This window comes from Xiphias gladius, chromosome 1 (genome assembly GCF_016859285.1).
Source record: "Xiphias gladius isolate SHS-SW01 ecotype Sanya breed wild chromosome 1, ASM1685928v1, whole genome shotgun sequence".
Taxonomy (NCBI): Eukaryota; Metazoa; Chordata; class Actinopteri; order Istiophoriformes; family Xiphiidae; genus Xiphias; species Xiphias gladius.
Window position 1 is genome coordinate 32,298,933 of NC_053400.1, and position 24,706 is coordinate 32,323,638.

Consider the following 24,706-nt stretch of genomic DNA (forward strand, 5'->3'; position numbering starts at 1 on the left):
AGATTTGTCTCAAAACAAATGTAGAGACATTTTATGTGTCTGGTCCAGATCGATCCGTGGTGCGTTGGGGGGGGGGGGGCTACAACGCTGGATCAAATTTCATTGTTTTCGTTATCATCACTCAGAAACTCGGTGCCTGTTATGTTCTTCACGTGAAGCAGACTCGGGCTGGAAAGTAGAGAAAAGCGGCCGTTTCCGATTCGCGCGAATGCAGCCGGATCGCTCGGCAGCCCCGCGGAGCGCGAGTGTACGACGGGTTCCTGAATGCAGCATGAGCCCGGCAGATAGCGGAGTGTAGGTGTTGAGCAGTTCCAGGCCGATCCTGCCTTCATCCTCATCCTCATCCGCAACAGCAGCAGCAGCAGCAGCAGCAGCGGCGCCGCCCCTCCCTCTGCTCCATCCACACCACCGGAGCCCGGTAAGACGCTCCGCCGTTTGTTCTCGGCTTAGGCAGCCTCGCGTCCTGTAAGGCAAGGCGGCGGATCGCCCGTCGGCTTCGGGGGGGGGGGTTGTTCCCAAACCGCCGCGACGACCGCTGGTCCGACCGGGCTCGGCCGCCCCTCTGTCTGAGCCCGCATCGCCAAAACTGCGCGCAGGTGGCCGGGGTGGCACGGGTTTGTGTCGACAGCCAAACCGTGTGTTCTCGGGGGGCCGTGAGTAACGTTTGTGAACGGAGGATGTTCAGCCGGTAGCGTTTACTGTTTACTGGGCTGCATTTCAGTCACGTTGTGTAGTGTCGGGTTTAAGGGCAAATCGCCAGGACGTTACGGATACAGAGGTCACGAGTCCCGGTTCCTCACGGCGCAACCTCGAATGACCACGGCCGCTGAAAAAGACTCTAAAATGCGCCAACGTGTTGAAATATATAGTACCATGGTTACCATGGTTTTCTCCCTACGAGATGGTCCGGCTGATGGTTTGAAGCCGCCTTCACGATGTAAATCCACCGGATATCATTCCGGTGGAGAAACTCAAATCCCTGTCGGTTTTTTTTTCTGTTTGGCCTCAAAAAAACAAAAACAAAAACGGTGCAACAAAGGCTCTAAAAACGAGACCAGAATCGGCCTCAAAAAACAAAATACGCCATGTGTAATTTATGTGCACTTGCAGAACCTGGACTCTCGGTTTCCTCGGGCTGTTGAAACACCCAGATCCCCCAAAACCGGGGGGGTCCCCGGTGTAGCCACAGCCCCCTCCGGAATCGCTTAATGTTTCCCACTGTCCTGTAGGATCGATGGGGTAGTTGACAGGTGTGACACGAGAGCAGTGGAGGCCGTCGTCCTCCCTCCGGTCCACCGCAGCGTGAGCGGCCTCTCCGGCTCGTGTTTACCTTCTGAACCCGCAGCCAGAAGCTCTCGGTTCAGCGGAGTAAAATTCGGGTGACCTGGTTTTTAAGGTGAAAAAAAACAACAAAAAAAAAAACAAAAACAAATGCGGAGCATCTTCTGACCCTGAAGGCAACAGCTGAGCCTCTGGTCCGGTCGGGCTGCGGCACGTGTGCAACCGACCGGAAAGGTACGGACGCGGGCGAAGTGACGGCCGCTTTCATCCAGTGCCATTAATCAGAAAGTGAAATCTGCGACTGATGAGTCAACCGACTAATGGTTTAAGACATTTGCTATTACGAGACCAAAATCACAACATCGAATCATGCAACAACATCAAATGCTGTTCTCAGACGCGCTTATCTCTGTTTGAGCGTCTTTAAACGCAACGCCTGTGGGTTCCGGATGTAGGGCTGCAGCTCTAACGGCTATTTTCACCGCGGACGAGTCGCGTTCCACATTTATCAGTCGGTCGACGGACACGTCGCCACGGTTTTCCAGCAGCCCACCGGTGACGCCCTCGGCGGAGGTGAAACGGTCCACCGACTGATCGACTAGTCGATTAACAAAATCTGGACAATCAATTAAATTGTTTGGATCATTTCTAAGGCTTTTCGAATGTGGACACCTGCTGGGTCTTAGCCTCCCCTGGTGGTAGAGTGAATACCTCTGCCGATTATTTGTATTGTCTGGAAAATGTCAGCAAAAGCGTTAAATGCCCCCGATGCAATTTCCAAGATTCCTGTTTGACCTTTTGAAATCGCTCGTTTTGTCCGACCAACAGTCCGAAACCCAAAGGTATTTCGTTTACCGTCACACTGGACAGACAAACGCAGCAAATCCTCACATTTGAAAAGCTGAAGCCGGAAAACGTTTGACATCGTTGCTGGAAAAACTACTTGAACAACTGATCGTTTACCAAAAACACGTCATTTTCCCGCATTTGACTGATCGACTAATCAATCAATCATTTCGACCGCAGCTGGTCGGGAAAAAAAAAACGAGCTTTTTGAAGACGCCGCCTTGAGGTCGCGAGAAACTGTGCTGCATTTCATCAACTAGAATCAACGACCGGCTAATTGAAATGAGGAGAATCATCGTGAGCCGCAGCCGAACCTGCCTTGTGGCTGGAGAACCCAGTTTAACTGGCCGGTGGTTTATTCTGACCACCCTAAGTGGAGGCTGCCATTGAAATGTCCTTGAGGAGGCCTCCTGCCTCACACTGCCCGACGAGTTTCAACGGGCAGACTGAGCAGGAGGACGGAGCAGAGCAGCTCAGGTCGTCTGCCATTCCGTGCGAGGGACCTCGTTTCATAATGACTAAAGCCCGCGGAATGAGATCAGGTTTTATTCTTTGTAGTATTATATTCTCCTGTCGACAAGCGCATCCATGAAGCCCACCAACCCCCCCACACACACACACACACACACCACCTCGTAGTGTGCTCTGTGAACTCCCACAATGCCTCAGGGTGGCTGAGCCAGAGTGCTGAGCTCAGCGGGATTCAGGCAGGGTGGAGCGCGGATAGATTGGATGCCCGGAAACGGGGATGGTCGTTTGCCTGTTTGGTGGGGGTGTGGCCCGGGGCCGACTGGTGTTACGTTCGCTCCGCCGGTCACGAAACGTGCCCTCACGTAACCGTGCGTGTATTATAAGAACTGAGTACCAGACTCAAAGGCGGTGCCCGCTCACTTGAATGAAAGTTGCTCATCCGGCGCATAAGCCGAAACACCAATCCTAGCTTCGTGATTTGTTTCTGCATTTAGTGGCGCACTCACACCCGTGCAACTTTTCTAGGCTCTGAGAACGTCCCATAAATGTAAAACTTACAGTGGCTAAAACATTCATAACAGAGAGTAAGAACCTACCTTTTACAGTCGCAGGTGTCCTGACAACAGTTTTAACGACGCCTCTTTTCTAAATGGAGCTCTGTGTGGGGAAGAGGGTTTTTGGTGCCCCCCCCCGGCGATGTTGTCATTGCAATACTGCAGATGACCACTGGGACACATTAGCAGCGAGGCCGAGTGGCCGCACTTTGTCCAGCTCTCTCAATACATCCAACAGCTCAAGTCCTCTGGGGGCTGAAAAGGGCATTCGGGGGAAGTAAAGAAGATCATTGACTACCGGATAAGGCAAGGTGGACACTGAAAACCACGAATCATTAGAGAGAAAAAACTACATTTATGTTGTTTCGACGCAGAACAACAAAAATTTTGATTTATCAAGAAAAGAAGTGCTGAATACTTGAAAACAAGTTGATGATGATCGATCAAGTAGTGTCAAAAATGACAGCTTTATCATTAATGAAGATAATCGTCAAGTGGCTGTCAGCTATTTGCAGCCGGTAGCACAGGACTTGTTCTTTGACAGGTCAGCGTCGGCACTCAAGATTGTCGATGCTGTCGATGCAATAACGGACGGCAACGTTCTGTGTTGCACTTAATCGTAAATAAATCCCATGAAAACAGCAGAACCGACAACAAGTCGCTCCTGTGTGTCCGAAGCCTGACGTATCTCATCTCCCTCTGAGCCATAGAGCTTCATTGTTTCCAACAGCTATCAAGACCCGTTGTTGAGCCACGCTGTTGCACTGGGTGACATGTTCTTTCACCCCCCATTAACACACACACACACACACACACACACACACACACACACACACACACACACACACACACACACACACACACACACACACACACACTGTAGATCATTTAGACTTGGTACCACACACACACACCATCCTGCTGCCCCAAACACTCAGCAGAGCACCAAATATGGATAAATCCACTGCTGGAAATAGTCCCCAACAAACGCAGCATTTCCCCCCGTGTGAGTAATGTCTGCTTGAAACTACAGGGAATATTTTAAGTTGGATTCTGCTATCGAACGCCACAGACTGTTTACTGAGAAGATCGTTGGTTTTCTGTTGCTGCTAACAAACTCTGTTTCTTGGTCACCTGAGGAAAGAGTTGTTAGAAAGTAGAAGGAGTAAAAATATACCCGTAGCCTCAGGGTGTGACATCTCAAAATGTCCTTATGAAAGATGAGGATGAGGTGTTAAGGGCTTCTATTAAAATTCTGTCTTCCAGGCCGGTCTGGATGTTTGCTGTTATGAGACCATATGTGGAGTGGAAGCAGCTTTCCCGGACGCCTGCTCGGTTCGTGCTCGCTCTCACACCGTGAGCTGTAATTGCACTCTGATCTGTATCGGTGTTCGCGCCGGAGCTTTTCACGCTACCACCTCACGCCGACCAACGTCTGACGGACTCTAGTCGCCCCGAGTGCACCCTCCACACGGAGCACACGCTCAAGTTGCTTTCTTTTACAGGACTTTTACAGTGTTGCGTTGTGAAATGTGTCCAGAGTGAGAACAGCTCAAGTACGATAACGTGCAAAAAACAAAACAAAAAAAAGACGCATCAATTAAAAGTTGAATTGGGAAAAGCAGTGGGAAAGATTGATATGAAACATTACTTTTAATGACAACACCAGTATTAGGCAACATAGTACCACAGGGGGTTGTCTAGATAACTTAGCTATGGAGGTATTTTTAAGACAACTTTCTTTGCTGATAAATTATTTTTCTGTTTTTTCCGTCTTTTTTTTAAATGTCCGATCGCCCCGAAATAACAGCAGCCTTGACCCTTAATGACCAAACCTGAAATCCTCCATACGTGCCGTCTTGTCATTGCACTCGGTACAAACAAAACGCCACATGTGCCGCAACATTGTGGCTTGTTTGATCCAAAAATGGATCCAGAATCCAAAAAGTGAGCTGATTCAAACTGCAGAATTCATCCAGTAAGATATGCAACGCTCCCAGTAAAATATTAGTTACTCGTTGATCGGATGTTTTCCTACCACGGGGCCCGTTGATAAATCACAGCAGACCAGTTTCCCCTCAGCGGACAGAAAAATGACAGCACCGGTTGGTGAAATGAGTTCCAGGGTTCACTAACCATCCTCTACCAACAGTCAACAGGCTTCGTGTAGGAACACTTTTGTACCAGCGTTCAAAGTTGGACTCCGCAAACTCCCTCCACCACACAAACTTGTCGTTAACTGCCGGCTTTACCCCAGTGAACGCCACGTGGTCGTGAGTAGCTGCACATTTGTGAGATTTGATCGTTACTGTAGCCCAACTGGCGCCCCCAAATTGCTATGTAGGGCAACCTTTTCCCCTCAATTTGTGGGCACGTTTTATTTACAAAAATAATACAAAAGCAGTAATAATTCCCCCACCATAGAGCTTAAAGTCCTGCTGTCAGCAACGTGACAAATTTAGTCAGTAGTCATCTTAGAAGGACGAGAAACAATTAAGAAATGATTTTTAATAGAGCTAGAAGAAGAAGATGTGTCATCAGGGCGGAGCAACACTAGAACAGAAATAGAGAAGGTTTGAGAAGAAGTTAGATCCTGAAAAACATCTCTCCAAAGCAAAGCCGTCCCCTGAGGGGATGCGGCCATTGGGATGTGGTAGTCATGCAGCTGGATGAGAGAAAATTAAACAGAAGGGGATGTTACACCGTCAGGTGTTGCAGTGGAGCATGTTCCCCTGGACAGCGAAAATGCAGACCATAAATAGTATCAAAAACGAGGAGGGGGGGGTCATAAAAAAACCTCAATATCGCTTTGACTAAGTGCTTTCAGATGCGTAAACGTTACCAGACCTGCACCAGATCGGGGGCTGTAAATCAGAAAACACTAATATGGGTTGTTTTATGAGACACTGAGAACACCCTATTTTTGTCTTTTGGGGTGTAGGGAGTGGATGTTCCTTAAGTTGCTATGAACACAATCACTTATTTGTTTCCTTATGAACTCGACAGTTTTTTCCAAGCGGTTGCCCATGGTGCGCGCTGACGCTTCCGCCAGGAGAGTTTCAGGCCCGTTGAAGTGTTGGAGACGCTCCGGCAGGCAGTCACCGAACATTGTCTGTGTAAAAACTGAAAAGGACTCGCACTTCCAGAACGCTGGCTGCTCCATGCCACTCTGCCCGCATTTCCGAAAATGATCACAGCACCGGGCCGAGTCGGATGAGACGCACCTCGAAACTTTGCGGTTTTCCAGTACAAATGCTATACGATCTTACCTAAAAGGTCTGAGGACAGTTAGTCAGGACCACGTTCAGTTACGATGCCTTTCCCTGAACTTCTGTGTGTCAGTATTTCTGTAGGATTACAAAATGGGACCCTCGTGTGATCCAGCAGCCACACAGTCAGGGAACGGTTCAATACCATGAACCCTGCTGCTGCGCCTCAAGCCGTAATTCAGCCCTTTGATTATTTCCCTCAGGGCTCCCCTGAAAACCGCATCGGTGTCCCTACATCTGACGGTGAAACCAGCGGGTACAAATCACACGCATGGCCATTTAACGCTTCGTGTCCAGCAGGGCCACCGCTTTACGTTACTTCTGCGCGCCGCGCTCGTTTGTGCGCCCCGTTTGGTCCGAGGGATGAGGAGTTAATTGATCGGGACAGAGGAATCACGTTCAGTCACCTCTGCTTGAATGGCCGGAGGAAGTTACTTTTTTCGGACCAACAAATTCTGCGTCACATTGCTTGCTCCTCGGGGAATCGGAACACTGGCGTGCTTCCCACGTTTGCCGTCGCTAAAGTCCCCGAGGGTTTTATACGAGTGTTAATATAATAAGCACTACAGCATGGCCGAACAGCGCCAGTAGCTCCGCTCCTTGTATTCACGCTCAGCTCTTCCTGCTCTGACCCTCTCAATAACTCAGACCGGTCACAACAATGGCGACTTATGGCCTTTATTACGACAGAGCTGTGTGGTTTATCGTGCTGCCTTTCACAGTGTTGTGGGACAAAATAAGCAGCAGGCCATAGATGTCTTTGATGGCTCAATTCAATTTGCTGCTGTTCACTTTGAAAGTGTTTACAACACGTCGGCTTTTGAAATCATTCTGAACACCCGTCGGATAAACAGAAAAATACGATGTCGGTTGAAAACAGGTTATTTTACCGCATCTGTCAGTTATTAAATGGAGTTATAGTTCACATTCTGCCGGTAGAAAATGGCTCTTTGTGTCCAGTGCTTCTCCCTCCCGAACGTTTCTGTATGTTTTTCTCAGCAGTGGAAACAGTGAACCACCGCAGGCAGCGTTTCCCTGTTTTATTTTTAACCACTGGGCTTCGGCAGTGGGAGGATCATGCCGTGTGGAGTCACACAGAGCGACATATATGGGGCATGGTCCGCTTTCGCGAACAAACACAAACACCCAGCCGACCTCTCCCTTGGCCCAAAGGTGGAGGTTCGGCACGTGAAGCTTTGGCCTCGGCTCGGCCGAGTAGCGGCTGCAAACCATTTCCCATCATACACCAGAAACACGACTGTGCAGGCTCGAACTGCTTTTGATGTGTTCCTTAATGCTGTGAACACCCACTCACTATTAGACATCTCGCTAAGACTTCCTAGGATGGAGGGAGGCTTTTGTTCTGCACCTCGTTATTTTGTAAAGCTCAGTGAAACAGAACCAAATACACTGGCTAAAGAATTGTGTGTGTGTGTGTCCACTAATATAAGACACTGAAAGTTCATTCTTGGCCCTTGGAAGCATTAGCTGTTTAGTAGCTGTACTGGTGCTTTCGATCACATCACACGGTCTTCCTTCTAGAGTTTGCCCAGTTGTTGTAAGATTGGAGCTTTTCAAATTTCCATTTTTTTCCTGGGCACCTCGAGGACTTCTCGTCCACAGTTGAGATTAAAGGCTCATTCTTTTTTTTCGAATGACACAGTTTTTCTCATGGAGAAAAAGGAAACTCGAACATCTTTAACTCCACGAACACTGGACAAATTCCATCTGCTGCAACCGTGTGATGTGATCGAAAGCTCCAGCTTCAGCGCGGCCAAATGGACCTAGTGGTGAGATCTTTATGTCAGGTAATAAAAAGACGTTTTTGCAATGGATAGAATATTGTTCTTCTTAGAAAGGACTGGCAGAATGCAGAGAGATGATCTGAGGAAAATCTAATTGAAAACAGAGACGATGGTCAAAAGAATCAACATAGCACAGCTCAAAACAGAGGAAAAACTTCTGCGGCCTGTTTTATGAACAAAATACAACGAGCGCAAGGAACCAAACAAAAAAATAGTGAATAAGGAAAGCTATTGTTAAAAATCAGGAGCAGATGGGCAAAGATACCAAAAGAATTACAACTTTAACGTTTATAGCTCTGCATACAATGTTGCTTCAACAGTAATGAAATGGGGCAAAAAAGGCTTTATTTGTTGATCACGTACAGTCCCAAAACCCACTGCTTCACAGAACCATTTCCCGTCTGAGCCATCTCATCTTCTCATCGTGCACATTGTGTAGACGCTGAAGGACGGCGCCACGAGCACAAATCATTCCTTTATTATTCACTAAGTTAAATGTTGTCATTTCATTGCCGTCTCACGCTGAACAATGACGCACGGAGTTATTAGTAAATCAGCTTAGAGACAGGCAGAGCCATCCGACAGGATCCACAATGCAAAAATCATGATTAGAAGAGCAGCACAACCAGACTAGTTGGAACAGTAGCTGATACTCTTAATATAAATATAAAAAGGCATTGTCATTAGAGCTAGACCAGAAAATCGGCCAGCCTGAAGCCGAGATGGTCTTTGGACACGTTAATAACTTGAATTAGGAATGAGAGGAGCGCGGCGGTTAATAGGCTTTTCAGACATGCGGAGCATTTGTATCAGTTGGTCGGAGTGGCTGTGTTTTGAAACAAGGCAGGGGAGCCGCTATGAAAAACGGGCCACGTGCTTTTCATTTCATTTACACACAAACATTCCTTCACCTGCGACAACCTTAACTCAAAGGCTATCAAAAGCTAGCAAATATTGAGAGTTGGTGTCAAATCTTTTTTAGTTATTCTTTGATTTCTACCTGACCCCAATCAGGTATAGAGCTACAGTTAGTCAGGCTTGATCCATTTAAGTCATTTTTTAAAGTAGATTTTCATCACCCAGTTCCAGCTTCCCATTCGTAAGGATTTGGTGTTTTATACCATTGCAAACTAAATAGCTTTGAGTTTTGAAATGTTGGTCGGACAAAACGAGCAATCTGAAGACTTAATAGAGTGCGTTCGGAAGCTGGAGTGGGAGCTGGAGTCATTTTGCAGTCCAAACGGTTGATTGTTTAATCGAGAAAACAACCGTTCATTTTAAACAGTGAGGAAACTAATCAACTAATGAGGAAATCAGAAAACTGCTCAGTTTTAGACTGCACTGTATGTAGGCGAAGTTTTACAGCTTTTTTCTGTTAATAAATCGTTAAACACTTTCACAGCGACAGGTTTAGCATATCTTAAAAACAGGTTTTATAGAAAAGACACACGCTAAGGTATTGTAAAAGTTCTGGCGTCTAAAACTTGGAGACAATCCCTTTCCTCAGTCTGTGCAGGGGAAACAGGCCTGGTTTTAATCCTGCTCGCACAGTTTGTCTCACGTAACAACACTTGTTGTATTATGTGCGTGCAGTTGTCAGATTTTAAGCAAGTCCTGCATCAAAAGCAGAGAAGACTACAGTAAAAGTTCCGGGTCTATGCTTGAGGACTGCAGTACAAGGCCATAGGTGAACAGTGAGTGAAGAGGAATCGTTCGTACCTGTTCTCCACTCTTGCGGGATGACACCAAGGTCGTAGAAACCGTTGTGTCTTCTTTGCAGCATGGTCCGCTTTGACTTTCAGACACCTCCTCCAACTATCCAGTAGTTCACAGGGAAAAAAGTCAAGAATTAGAAATAAATTAGTCAAGACACTAGAAAAAAATCATCTACTTCATTTATATGTTACAACCTATTCAAGGGTCCGGAGCCACGGGTTGTAAACCATTGCTTTGAATCGTAAAAACTATGTACATGTGTAGCCTGTCAAGAAAGACCCCAGGTAAGAATGGTTGACACTGTGTCGTCTCCATACCTTCAGTGCAGTCTAGCAGCCCAACCGCGCGAAAGATCCTTCAACACTTTGTGTCCACATTAATCACAGAGCTCTGACAATCAAAAAGAGTTCATTTGTTTCAATGTAGGCGGGCCACCACCAAAGGTTTCATGGGTTCAAATTGTTGACAGACTCGGCGGCTAATTAATTATCGCAATTATTGCTCCAGCCACCGTCACTGCCAGAAATATTTGTAAGATACAGCCACAGTGTGGACGGTTTTTCTGCCACTTTTTGTGCTGACTGTCGGCAAACACGCCCGCCTTTGGCTCGCAATTACCGAGAGCCAATCAGCCGCCCAGAACAAGAGAAAGTGTAGTCCAAGGACTCAAATGGCAATTAATGAGCTCCTTAAAACATGGTCTTACTGAAAAGGCCGTAAGAAAAAGCAGGAATGCGAGGCTGGCCCTGTTTTTATTCTTTCAGCACCAGCCAATTCATGCAAAACTTCAGTTTTCGTGCTGCAAACGGTAAATGCCTCTGCTCTGGTGTCGTCGTTTTTACATTCAAACGGTCTCCGTGGTTCAAAACAAGCACAGCCATCAGTTCCACTCTACTTGTTTGATCAGCAGCTGAGCAAATTCAGGTTTTAAACCTTTCTGGGGATGTGACGGTAAAGCAGCGGCGTTTACAAACCGGGCCATGGTGTGTTTACTCGTTAAACAGGCTGCTGATCCGCCGTTGGCAGACCGGCTCACGGTCCTGACTCGTTGGCTGACACGCTCCACCAGACGCTGACAAAACTGTTGTATTATAAAGTGACTCCGTTGCCAGTGTCTTGTGTATCTGTGACTTGATAATGAATGTAAGGTTTTCCGACCTAACATGTGACCCCTGAATATTTAAGGCATGTCCTCTTCTCTCCAGGCACTTGATTTAATTTTCGCCCCTCAGTGCCCCTTGCCTCTATGTGGTTGCATTTTTCGAGGTGGAGGAAGAGCCAGCAACATCTTTCAAGCTAAATATAGATTCCCCTGATGAAGCGGCTGCATTGCTTATCATGCTGCTCCTGCTGCTCCTGCTGCTGCTGCTGCGGCTGCGGCTCTCGCCTTCACCTCCTGTGCTATGTTATGCTGCGTGCATACTCTCATGTAGCGCGAGCCTCCCCTCCCTCTCGCAGAAATGCTGCAATGCGTCTCCCTCAGCCGAGACTGGGTCAGTGTAACTCGGCTAGCAGCAAAAAGGGCTAAAGAACCGTCCCTATAGCAACAGCCAATGAGGCTTGTGGCTGAAGGATTTTTTTTTTTTTTCATGCGCTGTTGTTGTGATTTCTTTATGAAAAGAGTGTATTTGCAGGATTAAACTCGTGGGGGTTGGGGGGCTTTAGTGCTGGTGGAGACATAAGATGGCAAGTGAACAAAAGAGAGGTTGGGTGGGGTTGAAGATGCTTATGCACAGCCATATGTGCATGTGCAAACCATTGCGTTGTCAGTAACTGACCCTGGTCGTAAAGTATTTTCTTACTGGGAAACACTGCTCTTCTACTTTAACCTACCAACTTTCACTGTTTTCAGCAGCTCGGTTCCGTCAGGCATCTCGTGGACTGTTCATTCATGGGAAACGCTCTGGTCTGTCCTAAGCAGCAGCAGCAGCAGCATTACGGGCAGTTTATCAGGGTGGACGTATCAAAAAGTCTTTTGAGATCTCGTGCTGCTTGATGACAATCTGCTTGTGTTTAACTCCTCCATATTCAGTTTTCTCCTTTTCAGCCATACTAGTGGCGAGGGATGGCAATGTTGGTAACTCGGTGGGTTCCGCCACGTTGAGACAGACGGACGTATTTTGACCATAATTGGCTGGATTGTCATGACGTTTGGTTCAGGCATCCGTGCTCCCCACAGGATGAATTGTAGTAACTTAAATATTGACTTAATCTTTTTTTTCTATTTCTATTTGCAAAACTAATGACGTTCCCATCAGCCTCGACTGTACTTTGTGCTTACTGCTAGTTGGCAAAATGGTACAATGCCGACACATTAAACTAAGATGGCGACCATCGTAAACAGTACGCCTGCTAAACATCAGCATGTCAGTATCGTCATCCTTGTGAGCATGTTAGCATGCTGACACTTAGCCCAAGGCAGCGCTGTGCTTAGGTACAGTCTCGCAGATGTTCGTCCTGCCCTCCGATAGTTTTCAGAAAGTCATCTCATTAATTCCGCCGGTTCCAACAGTATCATATATTCTGCATCGGTTTGCTCTAGCTCATTATTAGAGCTACACGATATTTACACTGAGCGAATTTTCCTTTTATGGCCGCACTATTCCATCAAATGGAAATGTTTGAGATGTGCGAGATTTTATACAAATTTCCCCCAAAATCCAGCCTGATATTTGTGGTATATTTTGGGAATTCACTAGAATTTAAAATAAGATCTGTGGGATTGAACAATATTTGGCTTCACAGCATGGGTTTGCAATGACTGACGTCTTCTCAACAGGTCATCTAGCTTGTGAACATGGACTCGTGTTTATGATTGTGGCTGCACGGTCCTTAATTCTGACTGAAACCTTTTATAGTCTATCAGCAGGAATGTTATAGATGCAACGTGGGCCTGAAACCAATAACTTTTTGTCTTAATAGTTTTTAAAAGTTTTTTTTTTTTTTTTTTTCTGGGATTTTGTGGCTGTATCCCACCACTGGCTCTTTTTTAACAGTGTTTCAGTGTTGTGGATTATTATTTTGCCAGGGAGCTTCGCTGCGTTTCATCCCTTGCCGGTCATTACGTGGCCTTGGTGTAGTTAAAACGTTTTTTCCTTTTGGTCTCTGTTTCCTGAAGGCCAACGAATTCTCCAGTATCAGAGTGATGTACTCGAGACAGTGGTGCTGGTGAACCCATCGGAGGAGACCGCTGCTTCAGAGGTGAGTCACACCCGGAAAACGCAGAAAAAAAAAAAACAACCACAGGGTGATATTAACCAGATGCTCTGACCCCTGCAGGACACTTGCAGATCCTCTGCATTTTTTATTGAAAGCGCACTGAGGAGGATCAGGCCAAAATGTTCGGTCTGAGCTGAACTCGGTTAAACTTATGAAGAAGGCAGCAGCACCTGCTGTTCACCATTTAGCCCCAGTGGGAGGTCCATGTCTCTCCTGCCCCACAGTATGAGACGCAGACACTTCTTTCATATTCTACCTATAAATAAACAAACACACCCAGATGCCTCAGATTTACTTGACTGTCAGTGTGAGTATTAGTCAGGTGGAGTATGACGTTTTTCCACTGGCGACATGTAAAAAGGACAATTTTGAAGAAGTTAAAGTTTAGACAGACATTGTACTGTGCATTTATTCTGCATTCATTCTTTAATCTTAATGCTGCAGCAACTTCAGCTGCTTCAGCTGTTTATAACTGAGTGCATCAGGACAGAAGCTGACAGACACTATTCAACTCTTAGGGGTAATTTTAGACTGTTATTTTTATCTTTGGTGTATGAGCAGTTCTTCAAAATGAATGTTTAACCTTTCATCTCATCTCATTGTGTCGCAAAATCTAGTATGATTTGAATTCTTTAAAAATTTTCTTACTTTCTTTAGCTTGCTCTTCTTTCACGGGTGTTATTATGAGTCAGTGGCTCAGTGTTGCCCGGGCGACATTAATTAGGAGAGCTCTCAGGCTCAATAACACTCAAATCAAAAGAAATATTGCAAGTCAGTGTATTCGTGAGACAAGAGAGATGATGTAGACACTGTGAGCTTTGTTTTTTTGGGAAGCATATTATTAACAAACCTTCACTGCTTGCACTTGGCCACTCCAAAAAGGTTTCTCATCTTTCCTGTACAGTACCGTTTGACTTTTTGGTTTTGATGTTGATGACCTATGGAAGATTTATTATGGTTACTGTCTGCTCTACCTAGATCCGCTCTCTGATCACTGACTTTGCTGCAAATAAGTTGCTGATACTGAGTGGCCAGAGCTCTGAACAAGGAGGTGACATCCTACTGCAAGGTGGAGCTCTCACCTGGCAACACTTCTCCAACATCATCTCCAACCCTCAAGTAAGCCGAACGCACTGTCTCTCCAAATACTTTGTTACAGTACATGTATATGGATCGATTATAAAGCTAACAAAAGCACAGTTATTGTAGGATGACAGTTCATTTTTTTTCCCCTGTTACTGTGTTCCCAGGTGATTGAAGTCCTGTCCCGGGCCTCCTCAGAGCAGCCATCCAGGCTTACTGTTTCCTGTCAGGGAGACGGGGGCTGGAGCTCCCTGGGCCAAAGCCAGGAGCAGCAACCACTCCGACATCTTCTGGAATACCGCTTAAACCCCGAACCGAACCTCCCAGACATGGACGGAGTCACAGAGTTCACTGAGTATGTCTCAGAGACAGTGGATGTGCCGTCACCCTTTGACCTTCTGGAGCCCCCGACCTCTGGAGGTTTTCTGAAGCTGTCCAAACCTTGCTGCTACATCTTCCCCGGAGGCAGGGGAGACTCTGCTTTGTTCGCTGTCAACGGGTTCAACATCCTGGTAGATGGAGGGTCTGAGCGGAAGTCCTGCTTTTGGAAGCTGGTTCGCCACCTGGACAGGATCGACTCTGTTCTGCTCACCCACATTGGGGCCGACAACCTCCCTGGAATTAATGGGCTGTTCCAGAGAAAGATCGCTGAGCAGGAGGAGGAGCGTAACCAAGGATCTGGCTCCAGCAGCAATGGCGACTGGATGAAGAACCTGATCTCTCCTGAGCTCGGGATCGTGTTCCTCAACGTCCCAGAGAAGCTTCGAATGCCAGAGTCCACACTGAAAGTGAAGCGAAGCATTGAAGAAGCATCTCTTACACTGCAGTACCTCAACAAGCTTGGTATCACACCAGAGCCTCTACACAGGGTAGTCAGCAACACCACTGAACCTATCACACTATTTCACAAACTCGGTGTGGGAAAGTTAGACATGTATGTCTTAAACCCTGTAAAAGAAAGCAAAGAGATGCAGTTTCTGATGCAGAAATGGGCTGGAAACAGCAAAGCCAAGACAGGGATAATGATGCCCAACGGAAAAGAAGGAGAAATATCTGTTCCCTATTTGACATCAGTTACTGCTCTCATTGTTTGGATTCCTCACCGTCCAACTGAAAAGATAGTCAGGGTGCTGTTCCCAGGAAATGCACCTCAGAATAAAATCTTTGAGGGCCTCGAGAAACTGAAACACCTGGACTTCCTGCGATACCCAGTTGCTACTCAAAAAGACATATCATCTGGTGCACCACCTCCCATCATCAAACAGACCAAAATGAGATCAAGAACTGACAGCAAAGAGAGTCTCAAATCATCACCCAAACCACACTCTAAAATAACAAAGAAAGAAATCAGTGGGCAGGAGGAAGAGTCCAAAAGCGACACTACTAAAGACACTAAAGAAAATAAAGTGGAAAAGAAAGAGGAGAAAAAACTCAAAAGTGAAAGTCTAAAAGCCACCAAGCAACAGAAAAACAGTGAGGTGGCCCCTATGGCAGACAAGACAGAGAAAAAGAAAATATCCAAGGAAAAAACTGCCAAGCAAGAGAAAGCATCCAAGATGGATGAAAAGAAAGACAAAGAGAAGAAAGAAATTAAGAAAGAGAAACGTGAAGTGAAGAAAGATGAAAATATAAGAAAAGAAGAGAAAAAAGAAAGCAAAGCCAAAGAGGATAAAAAGAAAGATCCAAGTAAACCAGAGTTGAGAAAAATCACCAAACCTGATCTGAAGCCGCTGACCCCAGAAGTGAGAAAAACTCTGCACAAGGCCAAGACTCAGGCCAAGCCCAAGGCAGACAAAAATAAAGCAGTCAGAGAGGAAGCCAATGAGAAAAGGCCACTTCCAAAGAATGTCCCTGAAGAGGTTGCAGCAGCAGCTCTGGCTGACAGGTCCATTGTATCCTCCCCTGAGGACCTCACTGAGGACTTTGAGGTTCTAAAACAAGAAGAGCTGTCCAAACTTAAGACTGAGCCTATCCAGAATGATGTGATGTCTGGGCATTCGGCGCATACAGATGCTAAAGTTTCCTCCTTGGTTTCCCCCGATGAGAAAGTCACATCCCCAGCCACTGAGATAAAATCTGCTTTGCCCAAATCCCCTGTGACACAGGAAGAAGAAAACAAAGACGATGGCGCATTGGAACAGGTTGCAGCCACTAAAAAGGAGGACGCAACCGATGGCTTTGACAAGAAGTATGAAGAGGAGAAAATGGAGAAATATGACAAATACCCTGTAAAGGACGACATAAAAGACAGATCAAAGAAGAGTGACAGCTCAGAGGAGGAGGGTGACGTAATTGAAAAAGCCGAACTTGAAGGAACAGAAGATGATGAGGTCCTGAAATATAAAACAGAGGAGGCGAAAAAGGAGAAAACTGGAAAGGAGTGGGACACCAAGCCAACTGAGCCAAAACCTTTATCAACCGAAAACATGTCTGGGCAAGCTGTAGCAGCCTCTGCCTCAGAGCAGTACTCTTTCATCCAAGACGAGACGATTCCCGGTTACTCCGAGACTGAACAGACCATCTCCGATGAGGACATCCACGAGGAAACAGAGGACAGGATCCCACAGCTGCGCTATGATGTGGCCTCCTATGACATCTCTGTTCCTGACGTGCCTGGCACCTTTGACTCCATGCACGGTATCAAAGAGATGAAGAGCTCCACCGTGTCTGATGTTTCAGATGTCAAACCCAAAGCATTCATGGGAGGTCACGAGCCTGAGCTTGCTCCGTACCCTGCCATCATTGCTGCTCCTCTTGCAGAAGAAGAGCACATCTCCTCAGCAACATCAATCACAGAATATGACAAACTGTCGTCCTTTGCCACATCTGTAGCTGAGGACCAGTCCATAGCCTCGGTTACAGCGCCTCAGACTGAGGAGGCTGGGAGGAACTCTCTCCTGCTTGACACCATCAACAGTATCCCCTCGCGTGCAGAGGCCGCCCATGGAAAGGACTATCTCCACTCGGCAGGAACCATCTCACCCACCTCCTCTCTGGAGGACGACAAGTGCTTTAAGTCTCCTTCCTCTGATGAGTACCAGCCCCACATTCCTGAAATGGAGGGTGATACAAAGATCAAATCAGTCCATGAAGAAGAAGACGATGAGGAAGACGAGGACGAGGACCAGACTCCGAACGTTGACATCCCTCTGGGAAAACTCCAAGAGGGCTACGAACACGCAGCCTCCAAGATGCTCCAGGAAAAGGAGAAATCTTCCTCTGCCACTTTTTCTCCTCCTCCCTTCTCTACCATGCAGTACTCTCCCACACAGGCTGTCGACGAAAACCAGGCTCTCTTTAGCATAGAGGGATTTAAGGCTGGTGCTGATGTAAAGCCTGTTTCGCCCCCTCCATCTTCCTCCCCTGGGTTAGAGTCTGACTCCAGGCAGGAGAGTGAGGAAAGATGTGCAAGTCCAGATGACAGCACCATGAGACTGGCCTCACCCACACAGTCTGTGCCTACAAGCAGCGGCTACTCTCCAACAGACGACAAACCCCTCAAGACAGAAGACAAAGATGAGGAAGCGGCCAGTGTTAAAGCTGACACCCAGAAAACAGAAAAATCTGTCAGTATTTGTGACAATACCTCCTTTATCGGCCTGCAAGGTGACAAGACAACATTTGAAGCATCTGAAGAATCTGATGAAGACAATGAAGAGGAAGAAGACTATTATGCCAAGAAAGATTTACAGCCTACAGTTAAGGCCAAGCTTATGGAAGCAAAAGAAGGGTGCTTCTTGGACGACGACTACACCTTTGACGCGAAATCTTCAAAGGTAGAACCAGAAGTCAAGGGTTCGGACAAGACACAGGTGTCTTTCAGCACAGAGGTAAAACCAAAACCTCAGGTGATGTACTCAGATGAAGACGAAGATGAAGATGAAGATGAAAAAGATGATGATTTCTCAAGCGGTGCAGGGTCTAAGCCCTTATCAACAGATCAAAGTGAAGTAGACTCTAAAAATGACAGTGCAGAGAAAACTGATTTCTCTTTGAAAGAGCCTGAGAAAAGTGTTCATTTCAGCCTTTACGATTTCCCAGAGAAGGAGAGCAAGGAGAAGGCCTTGTATATAAGGCAAGATACGCCCTATGTGCATGGCAAAACATTCTCTTACAGTGACATTTATGACAGCAAAACAAGCTCAGTGGATTCATATCGTCAAGAGTCTTTAGATAAGATGGAGAGGGACACTGCAAAGGGTGGAGTGGATTTGCAGAAACAAGAGCCCCCCTCACCGGTAACAGCCACGGAAAAGATGTCAGAGAGAGAGGGATTTACCGCCTCTTATGGAAAAGAATCATCCACCTCGTCGTGGCTTGACTCCAAGAACACTTTTGCTATACCCCCATTTGAAAAAGAGGTCAAAGAGAAGGAAACATCTGAATACAGCGCAGATAGCAGATTCCCCTCAGTGGCTGATAGACCTGAGGCTTTGTCCACTTCTTTAACATCAGAAAAAGACTCTCTCTCTATTAAAACCCCGACTGACAGCACAGAGCCCCAGACATACTCCTCGATGGCAGCTTTTGATGTACACAAACCTGCTGTCACAGGCTTCAGCGAGAAAGGAGCATGTTTGGAGGTTGATATGCGAAAACTAACAGCAAGAGATGAAGAGGACTATGATGATGACGAAGTAGTTGATGAAGATGATGAGGAGGAGGAAGACGAAGAGGAGGAGGAGGACGACGAAAGGGCTATCGACTCTGATATGGAGAAGGGTGCCAAAGAGAAGTCTGAGAAGGGAGTAAAAAGTCCAATCAGTGAAATGTTTGGCTCAAATAGGCCTGAATTTATGATTTCCATGGCTGGATACGGCTACAACAGTCAAGGGAAGCCGAGTATGAGAGAAAGCAGCTCCAGCTCACTCACAAAGGCTGAAGATGAAGCTAAGGTTGACTCCTCATCCTTCAGTGGAAAGCCGATGGATTTAGGTGCTACAGGGTTCTCTGGCTACTCCTCGGGGTTTGAATACTCATATGGAAGTGGCGATAAGGACTCATTTTTATCAGGTCAGACCACAGACAAAGGAAAAGAGGATTTCACTCTAAAATCAACAGAGGACAGTTATTACCAGAATGACAGAGCTGATCCTGATTTTGAGAAACAGAAGACACCGGACCTTCTGAGTAAGAGGTCACTGGACACGAGCTTTCAGTACACAACCACAGCTGCCCCCGGGTATTCCTCCTCTTCAGCCTATAGCTACTCCTCCTCCACCTCCGGCTCACTCTCCACCAGCCGTCAGCTTGGAGAGGAGTTGGAGACGCCCGCCTCTGCCGAACCTCTCTTCGAGTACTCCTCCTTTAAAGAGGAACACTCGTTGGTCATGGATTCTCCCTTCTCCGGCTCCGCTGGCGCCAAAGACGACTATCTGGAAGTGTCTGAAAAACAGATCACGACTACAACTACAGCTGAGTCCACCTCCAGCTTAGCACGCTTCTCACCCCTCAGCCCGTTCGAGGAGGTCAAATCTTTCCCCTCACTCTCATCCACTAGCTTTGCTGAGGACAAAAAGGAGCATACGACGTCATTAGGTGGAGTTACAGACAAAGGGCCTCAATCTGACTGTTTCTATAAGCCTGAGTGGTCTGAAGGGTCCAAGCTGGACACAGCTGTTGGGTTTGGGGCTTCAGCAGGACTGTTCTCTCAGCCAGAGCTGTCCAAGGAAAAAGAGGCAGCCAGCGCTGCTCTGTTTGGTGTCACTTCCTCACCACGTCCAGACATTGAAGGCAAGCATTACTTTGAGGAGACTGACAGCAGCGAAGAAGAGGATGAGGAGGCTTACATGCGTGAGATAACTCGGAGGTCTCCTTGCAGTGGTCTGACGGGTAGTCTCTCATTTTCTAACAAGCCTGTTGCTCCAGCTGCCACTGAAAAGACAGGTGGGTTACTCCCTGATGTTCTTGGCTCCTACATGCCCTTACCTGTCCAGGCCAGTAAGCCAGACACAGCCAACGGCCCCACGGAGGTCAGCACAAGCTCCACCCTCCCTGCTGGAGCAGCAGCCAGTGGTGTAGATTCACTCCTGGCCAAGGTAGAGTCCAGGGAGGGACCAGCAGGTTACAGGAGCTCATATGAGTGGGAGATACCAAAGCCCCAGATGGGAATGGTTCCTGGAGACTCCCCTCCCCATTATCGTCATGATGAGTTTGAAGAGGAGTGTGAGATGGAGCCAGAGCACCCTGCACGCCCTCTTTCACTCTCTTCAACCGACCAGCCGTTCCGCTCGCCGTTCTATGCTGAGGAGTGCAGCCGAGGAGGGCAGGATGACGACGATGACAGCGATCAGGAACTCGCTTGTGATGCACCCATGGGAGCCACCTCTTCTTACACCAGCCGCAGTTCTCCTGGATATTCCTCCTCCGAGCTCAGACAGTGCAAAGAGGACCTCTCGCCTTCCTTCATCAACCCTAGTATGCGGCGGTTATCCAGCGACGAGGATGAGGAGGAGCAAGGACGCAGAAGTGACCAATCGCAGGAGGGCGATGACCATGATCTTTCAGTCAAGAGAAGGGCTCACAAACAGCCTCATCATCACCAGTCCCACAGCAGGGACAGCAGCTCTCTGCACCAAACTGGTGGCATGTCGGCAGGTCTGGGTCTGGCCACAGAGGACACACCGCCCACCTCGGTCAGCGAGTCTCTTGGTTCTCAGTCAGACTCTGATGGGCCTCCAGGCACTGAGGAATACCCCTCGGTCCTTGGTGAATGCAACATGGACTCAGATGAGGATGGTGACTACATGCCTGTTGATAAATTACCTGCCACAGGAGGAGGCAGCCATCATTCCTCCAGTAGGAGCCATGACCCTCCTCCTGTTCCCATCACGGACCCCTACCCTCACCCCCCACACCCAGATGTTTGCATGGTGGATCCTGACTCTTTGGATAATGGCTCAGTTAAGAAAGAGCCAAAAGCAAAGGGCTTGAAGAAGACCTCGGGAAAAACCAAATCAGCATCCCCAGCTAGGCGCAAGAAGGCTCCCATGCCTGTCAAACAGACGCCGTCTCCTCGCAGTGCGACGCTGAAGAAGAAGGAGGCAGACAAGAGCTCACGTATGTCTCGTCTGTCAGATGGACAAGGCTCCAAAGATGATGACCTCTCCCGGTCGAGCTACAACCCTGGCAAGGGGCTGACCAACGGTGTCAAGAGCAGTTCGGGTGAGCAGAATTCACTAAATAGAGGATCCTGAAAGCTTTTTAGAAATCAGTGACATTTAATACTGAAAAAGAGATTTTGTAAGATAAATGTCTTTGCGCATAGTGACAGTTTGGTTTCGTTTTCCCACTCAGGTTCTCAGAAGTCCGGCTCCGCGGCTGCCCCTGGCCTTCCTATTTATGTGGACTTGGCCTACGTTCCCAATCACTGCAGTGCCAAGAACGTGGACCAGGAGTTTTTCAAACGCATTCGCTCTGCGTACTACGTGGTTAGCGGTAATGATGCAGCAAGTGGCGAACCGAGCCGAGGAGTCCTCGACGCACTGTTGGACGGCAAAGCTCAGTGGGGATCAAACCTACAGGTAACATTTCCAGACCTACTGAGCTTGACGCGGAGGTTAACTTCTATTGCAAAATAATCTCTTTTATTTTTGTTACGTGTCAGGAATTAAAATTGCCTCCTGTAATGTGGCAAATGTTGCTACAGCACATGTGCATAAAGACATGTAAACTTCCTAAACATAGTTAAATTTCACTAAATTTAGAAGATACTTGTGCATCGCAACTGAGCTGTGCTGAGTTTCCATCAGGGAAACAGGACTCCGGGTTGGAGAGTGATATTAGACCCCCCCCTTGACAGCAAAGCAAAAACTAAGTGGGCGAAGCCTGATATTTTCAACTTCCCTGAGGATGTAGGTAGGCACGAGTGGGCGCTTTTGCTTTCCAGTCAAGGCTAAAACTTAAAAATGATCAAGATTAGCTCTGATTTACTTGCCTTAAACAAAAGTGTCCAAACTAATGCAGATTCTCATTTACTTCTGTTCATGAAAAACGTGCACATTATCCTGATTATCAGTTGGCAATAATTGATTCTAGTCTACCACCCTCTTGACAAGTGAAACAAAATGTTAGTTTCAAACACAGTATATAGGGTAATTTCACAGTTTCAGGTGAGTCCTAAAACAATGGTCAGGTGCCTACATGAACATTGAAACAGCTTTTCTCCCTGTAATCATTCCTCCTGTCTATACTGGCCATTAAAAGATTTCTTCCTAAAGCGCGTCCACTGGAAGTGATGGGAGACAGAAATTCCCAATCCACGCGTTTGTGCAAAACTATGCTCCAAAGTTTACCTGAGGGGAATATGAGGCTTCAGCTGTCTCAGTTGGCCAATATCAGAGGATATCCTTGGACGTTACATCCTTTTTTCTGCAACGTTCCCTGTTCCCTGTTTCTATCTTTCCACTGCAGCTCAGCAAAGAAACACTGGCCTGGGAAGCACAAAGGGGGCGAATTTTGAAATCAACTCATACCGTTGAAGCCTCATATTAGACTTGAAAACTTTGTGAACCTATCCTTCACAACTCCCCCCCCGTTGTGGAAACCATGTTTTGTCTTCTTTTATATTCCCCTCGTCGCACCCTCCCCTGCACTTGTCCTCTCAGCTGTGTCAGCCGCGACATTTCCGTGTCTCCCTCTCAGGTGACGCTGATCCCCACCCATGACACGGAGGTGACCCGTGACTGGTACCAGCAGACGCACGAGAGGCAGCAGGAGCTCAACATCATGGTCCTGGCCTCCAGCAGCACCGTCGTCATGCAGGACGAGTCTTTCCCTGCCTGCAAGATCGAGTTTTAAGATCCTCGTTTCCTCTCTGTCTCCTCCTGGCCTCCCCAGTGTAGATCTGTTTTTAATTGCTCTTCTCTGTAGCCTGATATGCAAATCTGTCCCTGCTTTGGGAGTTTGTGTGATCGTGTGGCCGAAAGCAGAAACAGGTCTGGATAACTGTCTATTTTTTTCTAGATTTTTATTCATTTATAAGCTTGTCGTGGCTATCACCATTTGTATTACAAAGGTAGTTTTCTGACAACTGTTTGTCCTCCACTACATTATTGTTATTATTCAGTCAAAGAAGAAGAATGAAAAGAAGAATGCAGTTTTTCTGTCTTTTAACTCGTTTTTTTGCCAACCCCCTGTGAAACTTGGCTTCTTTGTTTATCAGCTGCGACGACCTGCCCGTTGTTAAAAAAAAAAAAAAAGGGGAAGAAGCTGTTTCTATAAACTCTGAGACACAGGAAACAGTTTAGAAACTGATGCTTGGTTGCCGATCTTCCGATTGGTCTAAATCAAAGCACAAATTGGGGCACCATAAAGCCAACGAGAAAGAACAAAAGTTATTTTCTTCCCCTGAATCCCAGACATCAAGCCTTCCACAGTACAGCCCAGCTGATCAGTTTAAAACATTTTGCTGATAGAAAATTGCTCATAGGGATCAATTTCACTTTACCCCCCCCCCAGCTTCCCTTTCTGTCTCCTTGTGCCTCCTACCGATATAATGGAATAGAAAATGTTCAAGTAGATCCCAGCAGTCCTTTCAATATGTCTTTTGAGTATATTTTCTGTAGCATAGGGAAGACAATATTCAACAAAAATCTGTATTGTAGTGAAAATATATTTCTACAGTTCTCTCACAGTGAAAATCAATCGTTACAGTACCAATTTCTCAGTGGCTGTTATTTCTTACAGTGAATTTGATGAATAAGTTTCTCTATAATATAACAGTTTCGGTAGTCTTTGATGTGTTTTTTCAGTGTATTTCCGGTTAACATGCCGCGGCAGAGGATCATGAGGAGGGACGTAGGCAGAGGCGGTGATGCCAGTAGAAAATCACCGTTTATATCTTTACATACAGAAACAGAGCTCATTAGAAAAAAAGGAGACAAACCTTATATCAGTGTTGCGTCTAAATAAGATCTTTATACAAATGCTGTGTTGAAGAACGACGAATGTACTCCAACAATAGGAACATGTGGTTTGCGAGGAGAGATTGCGCTTGCCCGGTGAAGAAGAGGTGGGCCGGTCCGATTGGTGGTAGAGGTGAGACTGTCACCCACATGTGCCTTTTTGTCCTGCTGTGCTGGAAAGGAAAAGAAATGTGTTGTAGAAACTTGGGGTATGCCAGCATGCCGCACATCCATGGCTCTGTGGCAGAGGCTCGGTCGAGCTGGTTTTCCTCTGTTGTCGTGATTGTTTTTTTTGGTTTGGGTTTGGGTTTTTTGTCGGAGAGAACGTCGGAAAGGTCCCAGTTGTACGTATCGAGCGCTAAATGGCACTTTTAAAGCATCGACTCAATATTTCAGCCGTTGCGTTATAGATTTCCGGGAACTGGCGCTCGAAGAAGCACAAAGAGTAACCAGTGTGCGACATCTAAAGCAGTTTTTGCTGTTTTCAAATTTAGCAGCATAAAATGTATAATTACAGTATTTTTTTTTCTGGTTTCTTTTAATTACTGCAAAAAAAA

General features: G+C 46.8%; 1 protein-coding gene across 1 annotated transcript; it reads left to right on the forward strand.

Annotated features, from left to right (window-relative positions):
* Positions 1 to 344: 344 nt before the first annotated feature.
* On the forward strand, positions 345 to 24,677 carry map1aa (microtubule-associated protein 1Aa). Its single transcript, XM_040133545.1, has 6 exons — positions 345 to 418; positions 13,061 to 13,143; positions 14,140 to 14,280; positions 14,412 to 21,408; positions 21,541 to 21,767; positions 22,888 to 24,677. The coding sequence occupies exons 4-6, from the start codon at positions 14,574 to 14,576 to the stop codon at positions 23,041 to 23,043; spliced, it is 7,218 nt and encodes a 2,405-aa protein (XP_039989479.1). The 5' UTR covers positions 345 to 418; positions 13,061 to 13,143; positions 14,140 to 14,280; positions 14,412 to 14,573; the 3' UTR covers positions 23,044 to 24,677.
* The last annotated feature ends 29 nt before the right edge of the window (positions 24,678 to 24,706 follow it).